The 12419-nt window shown below is 36.5% G+C and overlaps 1 protein-coding gene across 3 annotated transcripts; it reads right to left on the bottom strand.

Annotated features, from left to right (window-relative positions):
- Positions 1-51: 51 nt before the first annotated feature.
- Positions 52-9380, bottom strand: slc8b1 (solute carrier family 8 member B1). Of its 3 annotated transcripts, XM_079803217.1 has the most exons (16): positions 8979-9380; positions 8600-8752; positions 8337-8389; positions 7597-7654; positions 7063-7168; positions 6261-6428; positions 6033-6146; positions 5571-5630; positions 5055-5114; positions 4584-4717; positions 3982-4123; positions 3609-3730; positions 2822-2975; positions 879-959; positions 638-702; positions 52-453 (listed from the first exon to the last, which is right to left on the bottom strand). In XM_079803217.1, the coding sequence occupies exons 1-16, from the start codon at positions 9138-9140 to the stop codon at positions 265-267; spliced, it is 1821 nt and encodes a 606-aa protein (XP_079659343.1). In that variant the 5' UTR covers positions 9141-9380; the 3' UTR covers positions 52-264. The 3 variants fall into 3 exon arrangements, with proteins under 3 accessions (XP_079659343.1, XP_079659342.1, XP_079659344.1); XM_079803216.1 differs by having other exon boundaries at positions 6033-6428; positions 8979-9377; XM_079803218.1 differs by lacking the exons at positions 7597-7654; positions 8337-8389; positions 8600-8752; positions 8979-9380 and adding an exon at positions 7379-7434 and having other exon boundaries at positions 6033-6428.
- Positions 9381-12419: the final 3039 nt, after the last annotated feature.

Genomic DNA, 12419 nt, shown 5'->3' with positions numbered 1-12419 from the left:
TAAATTACCATAAGGGTTTGCTTCGTAAGAAAAAGAGACAACCTCACATCATATTTGCAAGTGTTCTGTTTAATAAAATATATTTTAATAATTTTAATCTCGTGATTCAAGATTATATTTGATTGAAAACAATTTAACTGTACAGTAATTGCTGGATCATGGTCTTCACACACATATGTACACTTACAAAAATATTCATATTCTTATATATTTCTATGAGAGTCCAAAGATCTTTGCATCCGTCTGGTTAATGTGTTGCTGATGTCAGAATTTGATCATTCTAAACTCGGTGAGGAGGGCGATGATGAGGAAGACGATGTAGAAGATCAGTAAAAAAATGCCATAGACTCGGTTCAGGTGGAAACACTGAAGAGGAACCAGTATGAAGGAGAGGACCAGAGACAGACCCAGCGCTCCTGAGAGAACCCAGCACAGCACCCCCTCTGGTTCCAGCTGACCATACAACAGAACACAGCACACAGATCAGCCTCCATCACTCATCTAAACTGTAATATTCAGCTGAGTAATAGCTTGCAACATATTCTCAGGTAAACACCAGAAGATTGTCCAGTATATAGCATTCAGTAACATGCATATGAAGAAAGCTGAGGTATTGTGTATAGAGTGTGAGACGTACCGTCACAACGTTATTATTCTGAAACATTTGCAGCAGGCAGCCCAGACCCACGCCAAACAGCATATCTTTACGCAATGTTAAAGGCATACAAAGAGCTCTCTGTGGTGATTTTTTAGGGTAAAATATAACAGGATATTTATAAAACTGTCAAAAAATAGTATGATTAAAGCTATTGATATAGTTTTTAAAGCACATACACAAAAAGGAAATCTTTTAAAAGACCATATATTTCAAAGGATACTAAAGATAATGCCCCCAAAACAGGCTGAGATGGCCATCCGTGGGTATCCCTGACGGGCTATAGTAATGTCTGCAAAGCAGTCTGTGAAAACACAAAAATAGTATATCTAGTCTAACAGATGTAAATACATGAGTGTATAATGTCCTACTGGTGCATGGTCCTTTAAAATATTAAAAGCTATCTGTTTTTTGTTGTTGTTTTTTTTACTGTAACGCATAAATTAGTATTTAACAGTGGCAACAAAATAATTAAACAATACAATCTAGTACAGGGGTCTCCAACCTTTTTTCACTTGAGAGCTACTTTTTAAAAATGAAAGTCACAGAGAGCTACTCATGTTATATAATACTTAAAACTCTTAAATAATTCACATATTAACAACAATCCAAACCGTTTTACACCTGAAAGAGTGTAGTAGTAGTTCCAGTAGTCAGTACCAATACCAAAAAAAATTTACGGTACTCTGTACCAATTTTTGTACCACAGCAAAATGGTTTTTTTTTTAATTTTATTTAACTTTTTTTTTTTTAAATCAATGTTTATTATTTATGATGATAATCATAAGTAAATAATACATAAACATGTAAAGGCTGTGTGCTGTTTAAAAGTAAACATTGTTTATAAATTAAAGATCAAGTGAAAAATAAGCATCCATTAATAATTATATAATTAGCATTATTTATTTCATAAATATTATTATCATTATTAGTAGAGATGTATTATTATTACTACATAGAGATGTAGCTAAATTTACTGTAGGCTACAATCTTTAGTCAATTTCTTCACGTTACACCAAACTTTTATTTTGACGGGTTGCCGTGAAAACCTTTGAGTGTCTGTGTTCATGATATGACAGTGGGTGCGCGTCTCAATCAGCTCCCTAGTTCAGTCAGGGCACTGATCAGGGAGTCAGCCCATTGACTTATATCCTGATCAGTGCCCTGACTACTGAACCAGGAGCTGACTGAGACGCATTCAGTTTTCTCAAATGAAACGGTAAATTCTCACGAAGTGACGGTTTATGTGTTCGTGTCGGCAGAGAGAGACTACACACGGCAGAGATTACAAGAGCGAGTGCGCGCGCACGCCATCCACACAGACGCAGAAAATGCAGGAGTAATATTTAAATAGTATTTTGCAGGTTAATATTTACAGACACTAGTATATATTCGTCTTCAGTCGCTTAAATAAACACGGAAGCGACTGAACGCAGCTGCTATGGAGAGCTATTTTTAGAACAGACCTGCGGGCAACTCATGTGGTCCTTGCGGACGACCTGTTGGTGACCCCAGATCTAGTAGTTGCAAATGTCTTTTGCTTTCACTTCATGTCCTAGAATTGGCTATGACTAGCCTAGAAATCTAGACGCACCCTAGCGGCAGCAAATCTAATTTGCAGCCAGGGTAGTCTAGCAACTCTCCGTTGGCTTGCTAGTTGGAAAAAACAAACTCTGGTCAGGCCAATCACATCGTGTATAGAGTCGGTGGGCGGGCTTAGCATAATGACGGCAGAGTTGCGGAGGTTCTGCGTGCTACTTGTAAACAAAGAAGCTGGTGAACAGCGGTCTTTCGAATCGACTTTGGCCATGACTCTGGAAGACTTGGAGTTAAGCTTTTCTTTGAGAAAAGAACAAAAAACTTAAGTCATTCTTAAGAAAGGAAGATGTGTTTGGAGTTTTCCCGACCGGATCCGGTGTTTAATCCATCAACTAGCTCCGCTTCACTTTCTTCTTTGCTCTGGTTGGTTGTAGCGCTATCCTATTGCGTGCAGAGGGAATTTGAAAGACAACCTTTTATCTCGCCCCTCGGATTGAGCCCTGCCAATGGTGAGTTCCCAGACCCAACATCTTGATGTGGGTCTGGCTTATCAGGCTAGGCTATGACCAAAAATAATGGTAAGATAATGTGCCATGTGTGTATTTTATGTTGTGAGTTGGTGTATACCTCCGATACTGTTGCCCCAGGCTAACAAGGTGAGTCCAAGTACAGTGTTGCTGAGACTGAGAACCACCCCCAGCAGGTGCAGCACACTGACAATCTCAGACGCCACAGTGCTGATCCACAGCGCACTGACCACAAAACCTAGCAGTGAATAGAGCTACACACACAGAGAGAGAGAGAGAGCAACAGAACAAATATGAATAAAGAATACATTGCAGTTCAAAAGTTTGAGGTCAGTAAATTTTTTTCTTTTCTTTTTAAATAAATGAATACCTTTATAAATTAAACCAACTGATCAAAAGTGACAGCAAGACTTATCCATGTTACATGTTTATATTAAAAATAAATTATATATTTCAAAGAAAAACTTTCTATTTAACAAAGAATCCTAAAATAAAAATTAAGCAGAGCAACTGTTATATAATATAATGATTTCTGAAGGATCATGTGACATTGAAGATGAGTAATGATGCTGAAAATCCAGCCTTTCCTTCACAGTAAATTACATTTTAAAATGACATTTATTAATTATTATTATTAAATTACATTTTAAAATATATTAAAAACAGATAACAGTTCATTTAAATTGATACTTCACAATATTAGCTTTTACTGTATTTTTGATCAAATAAATGAATAACATTTGTAAAGCTTTCTTTTAAGTTTAAAAATTATAATTGACCCCAAACTTCTGAACAGTTGTTTATATTACTGCACATATTATGCATGAGCTATGAAGCTTTATATTGGCAGCATAGTTAAAAAAGTAGACAGAACTGAAGATTCATACAAAGTGATATCTAGGAGGATGATTATTTGTGGTAGTGAAGAAGACTATGGCCGAGAGGAAGACTCCAATGCAGACTGTAAGCACCCACACTGGAAATTCTCCTTCAATGAGGTATAAGCCATCTTGAATGAAACAAAAAGAATGTCTGTTTCAATCACATGCACTTTACGGAACGTGAAGTGTTTACATATATTATCTGCATCAACAGCATTTATCTTTTCACATACAAGAGGAATTTCAGTTCCTCTGACAGTTCTATTGACTGCAGTAGGTGTAATAAAGCACAATGATAGGAATGACATGTGCACATAACATAAGAGATTGCTGTTAAACAGGTTTGGTCTTATGGTTAAAAAAAAACAAGCCGACTCACATTTTCCAGACTGCAATGTGAGCACACACACCAGAGGCCCAGTGATAATATGCAGGCAGTTCAGAGGCCGTTTCCAGTTGTGATCCTCCTTATCTGTGTCCACCACTGGAACTGTCAACAATAACAGCACTTCTAGAGGCACCTAACACAGTCAGACAGACAGGAAAAAAATGCAATATTCTTTTATTCCCTATTTTGATGCATCCAAGTGAAACAGCTTCTCAGACAAGAACAAAATTCTATATTGTCCATCGGGAAATGATTGGACGGTTGTGGTTTGTTATTGCTGTGATCTCATGTCAGTGCCCTTGCGCCTGTAAGCACGTCATCAAAGAAAAGGAAGTTATTTTGATTAAAGAATAACGGCACGTGGATTTAAAAAATAATGATGTGCATGGATAAATCATTTTTAATATTTATTGCAATATTCTATGAAAGAATTGTACATTTTGATTTCATGGTGATTTTAAAAATAACACATGCATGCAAATAAAGTTCCCACCATCCACCAATTGGACAAGTTTATTTTAAACAAGAGGTTCCTAGAAGAGCATCCACTCATTTAGAACCAGGAAGTGATCATAAAATGTTCAAATGTTCACCTTGATCACTTTGAGGACTTTGGCACTCCAGTGCCATCTCCTCCAGGTCCGGCTGTCCACCGGGTTAATTGCATTCAGGAAGATCTGAGCAGTAGATTGATTGTAAGGCAGCAAAGGCTCATACTCTTCTCCGTCTAAAAACATACATGCAAGACATTCACACACGTACACAAACCAATTGTCTAAATTATGAAGGAAACTTGTTGAAAAGGGGCATTTCTAAGCCAATCAAGCACACAAACATAACATGTAATGGCTGAGCAGAGAGCAACACTTTCACACCATACAGAACTTCCTTAAAGATGCTAAATTATCTTTCACTGTTAACTAAGCAGATGGCAACACACACTTGCAAAACTCCCATATTTATGAAAGTCTGGAGTTTAAAACAACCACATACATACATAACCCAATGAAACTCCAGCTATTAAGGTAGCCAACATAGTTTAAAGTTGAGAGAAAGTGACCCACCGTTTGCTTGTATGCTACCACTCTGAGTTTCTCTATATGAATCAGGTGGGAGAATCTCTCCTACAAGTCAAGAACAGCACTCATTAATCTCTGCTCAGTGATCACTGATATTAGTCAAACATAATTTATTTTATTTCATAAAATAAAGGCAGCAAAGGCTCATACTCTTCTCCATCTAAAAACATACATGCAATAAATTCACACACACATACACAAACCAATAGTCTGAATTATGAAGGAAACTTGTTGAAAAGGGGCATTTCAAAGCCAATCAAGCACACAAACATCAAATGTAATGGCTGAGCAGAGAGCAACACTTTCACACCATACAGAGCTTCCTTAAAGATGCAATATTCTTTTTCACTGTTAACTAAAGCAGATGGCAACACACACTTGCAAAACTCCCATATTTATGAAAGTCTGTGGAGTTTTAAACAACCACATACATACATAACCCACTGAAACTCCAGCTATTAAGGTAGCCAACATAGTTTAAGTTGAGAGGAAGTGACTCACCATGTGCTTGTATGCTACCACTCTGAGTTTCTCTATATGAATCAGGTGGGAGAATCTCTCCTACAAGTCAAGAACAGCACTCATTAATCTCTGCTCAGTGATGATCACTGATATTAGTCAAACATAATTTATTTTATTTCATAAAATAAAATACTGCTTCATTTAGATAAGTCCTTACAGAGCTTTGAGTTTGCATTATTGTGAGCAGTATATATGAATGTGTGAATAGGGCAAAATACAATGAATATTCAACATTTCAGAAAGAATTTCAAAAAAATGACTTTGCTAGGATGAGAACGAGTACTCAACAAAAAAAAAATAGTTACATGCTTTACAACACATTTAAACATTATTAACTTAAAAGAGAAAATGATCACTCATTCAAAAATTGTAATGAGAGGGTAAAATGTGTGTTTTGGGAATAATAGTGCTCAGTGCTGACAAAGACTGCCATCTCCTCACCGTGTTCTGTGCCTGAGCTCTGAGCCGATCCATTTAGCTGATGCTTCTGACGATTGTAAACATATGCGCTCACAATCACAGTCAAAACATATACAAAATACAGCCCCAGATAACCTGCGGATAAGAGAAAAAGAATGGTGCAGGAGAGAGAGAAATATCTTAGACTTTGAACTGGTATGACTTTGAAACATTCTGAATAAATGTGTAAATGAATAACGGTTATCAGACCCACGACTTCTCCCATGGAAATGTGGCCTTTGTATAGGATATTGAAGGTCCAAAACACAGCCGCCATGTAGAAAATTACATCACGAAGGAATGGACGGGATGCCACAGTGAAAGGTTTAACCAGAGCAATGCTCCCAGCTACTACTGTTGTAACAAAGATTCCTGCCCCTATGAAAAAAAAAATGTATTAGGAAAATATATCAGTGTCATAATAACGTAGGAAAATATCCCAATTCATGTAGTACAACAAATGGTCTATATTCATTGTTAATGAACATTTCAATGAATCAACATTAAATAAATAAATAAAAAATGATGGTTGATTAATCTGTTTACAAGACTTAAATGTGAAGTGTGTAATTTCTGCAGCACCCAATAGAACTATACTTATGAGGTACAAATGTCCTCACTTATATAGTATATATTACTAGTCCTCGCTAGTTTAAAATGGCTTATAAATTTTTTTAATTTAATTGTTTTGCACATGTTTCTGTGAGCAGCGCCGCTACGCATAGGGCACCAAGTGCTGAGGGGGCACCACAAGAAGACCCACCGCTCAGCTCTACAAAGTCACGAACGCCGCCACCGCGGGCACCATAAAGTAATTACGCTTAGGGCACCAAGAAGGCCAGCAGCGGGACTGTCTGTTAGGGTTGTGTTTAGGTTGGGTTAGATGATAATTTCATAAACATTATATAAAATCAATGGAAGTCTATGCAATGCCCTCACTAATATAGTGAAACAAACATGCAAGAGATGAGTAAGGATGTTTGGTGCAAGTTTAACAGTACTGATCTCTCACCAAACAGTGCTCCAACAGCAAGACCAGCCGTCTGAGGGCGAGAGAAAGCAGCCATGGCACTGAACACATCTGGAGCCCCATTTCCAAGTGCCAGGAACGTTACTCCCTGTTCCATTCCGTCATGGAAAACAATGGAAAAAAATACAACCTTCCCAATTCCACCTCTCAGTCATGCACATACTTTAAAGATTCAAACAGCACTACAGGCTCTTCTTAATCATGCACAAACTTCAAGAACAAACAGGATTAGACTCTAAACAAGCATGACCTAAAATAACACGCCTTGGCTAACACTGTTGGCATATGACAAACTTACAGACTTATTGTTTGATATGTTTAGTTGTCTAGCCTGTTGTCACATTCTCTTCACACCAGGACTCAGGAATTTATCACTGTTGTGGATGATAAGGACAAAGCAGAAGTACACAGGAGGAGTAATTAACCTCTTCAACCTCTGCAAAATGAGGACAAATTACAAGGATCAGCTGATCTGGGAATTACGGTTCTGCCATGTTTCAAACATTTAAAGGATACGGCCACATTATGAGTCAGTCTTAGTGAGGAGGAAATGGCTGAAAGATTTGGGCAGAAACTGGGGGAAAAAAACAATATAATATAATCAAAATACACATTATAAGCCACATGCATTTAAGTAAAAAAAAATTACACTGGCTTTATTTTCAAAAAGTATTTTCAAAAAGCTTTTTGAGGGTAATAAAGATTCAACTCAAAATTCTCCAAATAAAAGAAAGACATTGTCTCGGTCACATGAGTAAATAGGGAAGTAAAACCTAGGTCATGGCCATAGACTCAGCTCTATTGATATTGCTATGAGATCACATAATTAGACATGTTTCCAAAGTGTTGCAATTATTATTTTTAAGTTTGAATCTATTACCAATTTGAATCAATTGATAGCCCTAATTATCAAATTAAATGCACAATGCAAATTGAATACAACATAAACCTACAAACATGGCAAATCATATTCACTCTAAAAGTAAATATTACACAAACAGAACCAGCACTTATACCTAATTCAGCCAGGCTCAATTATTACAATTCAACGATTATGTACCAAGTATGTTGGGAATATGTGGAACATAAAATATGTCTCAGTGTTTATTTTGTCCAATAGTAACATTCTTCAAAATGTCTATTTTGTTCCACAGAATAAAGAATGTCCCTTTCAGACAGGGCCAGCTGTGATCACCAAACAGCATGTGCAGGTCGATTAATAACCCTCACAATATTTTCTCAAATACAAAACTCACAAGTCTGATGCAATCAGCCCGAGAACGAGGAATAAAACAAACAGCCAGACTACCTGACGGGAAGAAAAGAGAGAAGGAGAGAAAGATGCCATCATAACAATGACAAATTACAATTTAGACTGAAGCATAATGATTAGTTTTAGTAGGATATGTAAACATAAATGTGTCCCACTCCACAAATAAACTTACACAATATTATCTGGTTATGTGAACAGTTTCAAAGTAAACAGTAAGTTTGGTGACTGAGCTAATTGTGTCCTTACATAGAGTGTGATGACTAGGGGCAACAGATTTGGTGGGAACAGACAGAAGGTGACCCAGGGGTATTTGATGAACCCTTCATCTGAAGCACAGTCCGGGTTATTCTTCACAAACTCACATCTCTGACTGGCAGACAGATTCATCACCATATCACACTGCCAAACAGTGGTACAAAAGCAAAAAGCGCCACATAAATCGAAAATATATAACGCAGAATTTAGTCACATTGATTACACTTTTATTTATGAAGTTATTGAGTGCACATGCGAATACTGAACGAAAGGGGTGTCGTGTTTTTGTGTGTGTGTGTGTGTGTGTGTGTGTGTGTGTGTGTGTGTAATTTATGATCGTATATTTAAGAGAGGTTTTGGTCTAGCTCACCTCGTCTTCATTGCGGTTCAGTGTAACTTCTTCTGCAGGTCTGTCTGAATTCCAGACCTTGCCAAGAGGAACGAGGTGTGTATTTGACCCATAAACAGATTTTTGGCAGTTGACATGATCCCATTGCAGAGCAACGGTGCACAACAACACTAGAGCAAGCATTTGTACCCAGATACTCCTTCAACATTGCCTTTTCAATGTTCAGTACTAATACTGGAATTGTTTAATCGACAGCAGCTTTCGTGGTTCTGTCTCGATTTTTTCCTGCAGTGTGATATACTCCATATATGTAGACGCTGTGAAACAATCTGTGGTTTGCTTGACCAAAAATTACACATTTACATGGTCAGAGAAAGTCCAGGATGTGTGTCAGGTCATTCCAGTGCTTACTTCCTATACAAACAGCGTGACGAAGAGCTTTCTTATTCGCCCTCCCTCTCTCCTATGGTTAAAGAGACATTTCACTATTTTTCAAGTTACCCATTAATGCTGCCTTCACGTGCTATCGGAAATTTGGTCATTCCGATTACTGAAGTCGTGATTACGAGCTCATTGCATTCAAGTTTCAAAATGTGAGGGCGTTCATGTGGAATTTTTTCCTAGGAAACTCGTATTTACGATAATTCTGAGAGCACGTGAAGGCAGCATAAACGTGCACCACGGAATACATGTTCTTTAGTCTCTTGTAGAAGGCGGGATAAATATATATATATATATATATATATATATATATATATATATATATATATATATATATATATATATATATATATATATATATATATATATATATATATATATATATATATATATATATATATATATATATATATATATATATATATATATTTTTTTTTTTTTTTTTTTTTTTTTTTTTTTTCTGCAAAAATGCAGTAAACCTGCTAGTCTTGATTATGAACATTGTCTTAAGATGTTGAAATAGAAAATTAAGTCATGTTGATCATGGTGTTATTTACCACATTTCTAAGTCCCTGAGATATGTTGCCAGATGATGGTATTAAAAAGGATGATCCACATTACTGACATTGTAGAGCAGTGTCTCAAGGTAAACTGGGCCCCCTGTACTGGTTATTAAATTATTGTGCATTCCGGGGTGATGGGTGTATTGTGGGTTGTGGTTTGGGGGGGTCTTAGACAAGATCCTTATAAGCCCTCCTGAACTCAGGGCCCCTTTTCAATGTATTTTGATTTTTTTTTATTGTGCAAATGGTAATATTCACTTGTAAAACTGATGTTATTACATTTAGTTGACTACATCTTTGCATTTTAACTAGATATTTTCTTGCAGAGTTTCCCACAGCTCATTTTATGGTAGAAGTAGAACATGGGTGTCCAAGCCTGCTACTGGAGGGCTACCGTCCTGCAGAGTTTAGCACTGAAAAAAACACCTGAAAAAATCTAACCAAAGTCGTCGGGGTTACTTAGAAATGTGAATGTTGTATCATGAATTACATTATATGATTAATAAGGGATGGAGCTAAACCCTGCAGGACAGTGAACCTCAAGGGGTTTCCCACACCTGGGTTTGAAGACGAAACAGTTCTGCGGTGAAAAAATATATAAGAGATGTATATGCCTCAATTTTAGGACACTTGGACATGTCATACATGCAGCATGTTTTGCATATAACAATAATGCAAATTATCATTTTTTTCTTTGGCCCTTTTTATACCTAAATAGGGCAATGTATCCTGAGATACAACTCGTGAAATCCAAACTATATCAAATATTTCAAGTCCAGATGATACTAAAAAATTACATTTAATGAAAAAGTTTAACGTGGCTCAATATACGACTGTGATATTAAAAGACCAAACTCAGTAAACATCATACTAATAAAGTATAAAAAAGCCTGGCCAACAAGTCATGAGGCTCAAATCTGAATACATGCACGTGAGAGAAACCTATTGGCCCTCTGTATAAGTTTGATGATGCAGGTATATTCCTCCACGCCACTTACATTTTAGTCTTATAGTGTACTTGCTTTGACCTTTATAAAAAAACTTCCCTGTAAGCTAGAAGACTTCAGTATCTGTATCTGAGAGCAGCAATCTGACATTCTCTAAAGTTTCATTGGGCTATGTCAAATATTAATCCGATTTACTGGGCTGGACTCCTTTGTGAGAATAATACAGTAAAATGTTGACCACTGCACTCACTGCTGCATTTTAGCTCTGTCTCAAAATTGTCTCCAATTTATTTAGGTTGATATTTTGGGGGATGATAAATCCCAGATTTTTGATCACTAAATGTGATGGGAACCAACACCAAATGTTACAGGTCAAATACTTTGTTGGAAAATGAATATATTACTTCTTAGTAATAGTGTTGTGTGCAGTTATTACCCATATTTGGTCAAATATATTTCATTTAATTGTTTTAAATAAGTGTTGCAATATTGCAGCAGTGGGTCTTTGACGGTTAGGGTTTTGACATCTGTTGAAATGTCATGTTGTGTCATGGCAAATTATGGCACTGAGAAACATTTGTGGTCATATCAGAACATCTGTCACAACCTGCCTATATCTGAGCTGCAGAAAGAGTGCATGCAAATAATCTATGGATTATCTCATCCTCTTTGAGAATCTATTAGTATGTTTGGGGGATCTGGTTGCTAGCGCATTCGGCCATTGAAAATAGTAAGGGCCATGTCATCATTCTTATCGAACAGCTGACCAAACAAACCTGGGGCCAGTTGCATTATCACAGCCACTATGAGAACTAGACTGACCAACAGTTAGTAAATGGGTAATCAGTCTTACTGTTCAGATTCAAATTAGACCAATCTACATTTTTATGTAACTGACTTAAAAAGTTATGACCTGGGGCCAGTTGCATAAACTAAGCCATTATGTTAAGACAGTGTCTTAAGATCTAGTATGAGCCACTAGCAGTTAGGCAAGTGGCATTCAGTCTTACTTTTCTTATCAAATTAGGCCAGTCTATGTTTTTATGTAACTGATTTAAAAAAATTATGAACAGTCTTAAAGAAAAAAATGTATGTCTAACTTGTAAGACTAGTCTTAACGGTTTATGCAACCGGCCCCAGTACTGAAGAAAAAAAAGAAAATTGCTAACTTGTAAAACTATAGTCTACGTAGATCTGCAACTGACCACTGTTTTCAAATACAGATTGAGGGTATTGAAAAATCAATTTTTACTAAAGATTAATAATGAAGAAATTGTGTGTGAATCCAGTGAATGTTGAAAAGAGCTTTTTTTTAATCACCGTAAATATGAAGTGCACATCTATTTGATATGCTGTCTGCTGTGCTGAGAACAGTTTTTTTTAATGATTATTTAAGATTTAATTTAATTAAATAACTGTAGAATCAAAACGTGACTGCTGGTATTTTTTGTGGGAATGAGCACAGCATAAATGATCATATGTAATCATGAATTAGATTTTTGCTCTGGTCA

The sequence above is a fragment of the Gobio gobio genome, assembly GCF_949357685.1.
Source record: "Gobio gobio genome assembly, chromosome: 2".
Taxonomy (NCBI): domain Eukaryota; kingdom Metazoa; phylum Chordata; class Actinopteri; order Cypriniformes; family Gobionidae; genus Gobio; species Gobio gobio.
The sequence above is the reverse complement of the archived record's forward strand: the minus strand, read 5'-3'. Positions and strand labels throughout refer to the sequence as shown.

What these genes read in the sequence shown, in the direction of transcription:
- slc8b1 (XM_079803216.1), bottom strand. Translation starts at nt 9,140, where the DNA reads ATGCTTGCTCTAGTGTTGTTGTGCACCGTTGCTCTGCAATGGGATCAT. An exon ending in TGCTGTTGGAGCACTGTTTG is followed by an intron (nt 6,429 to 7,062) that starts GTGAGAGATCAG and finishes TTTTTTTCATAG; the next exon opens with GGGCAGGAATCTTTGTTACA. An exon ending in TGGTAGCATACAAGCAAACG is followed by an intron (nt 4,718 to 5,054) that starts GTGGGTCACTTT and finishes GTATGTTTTTAG; the next exon opens with ACGGAGAAGAGTATGAGCCT.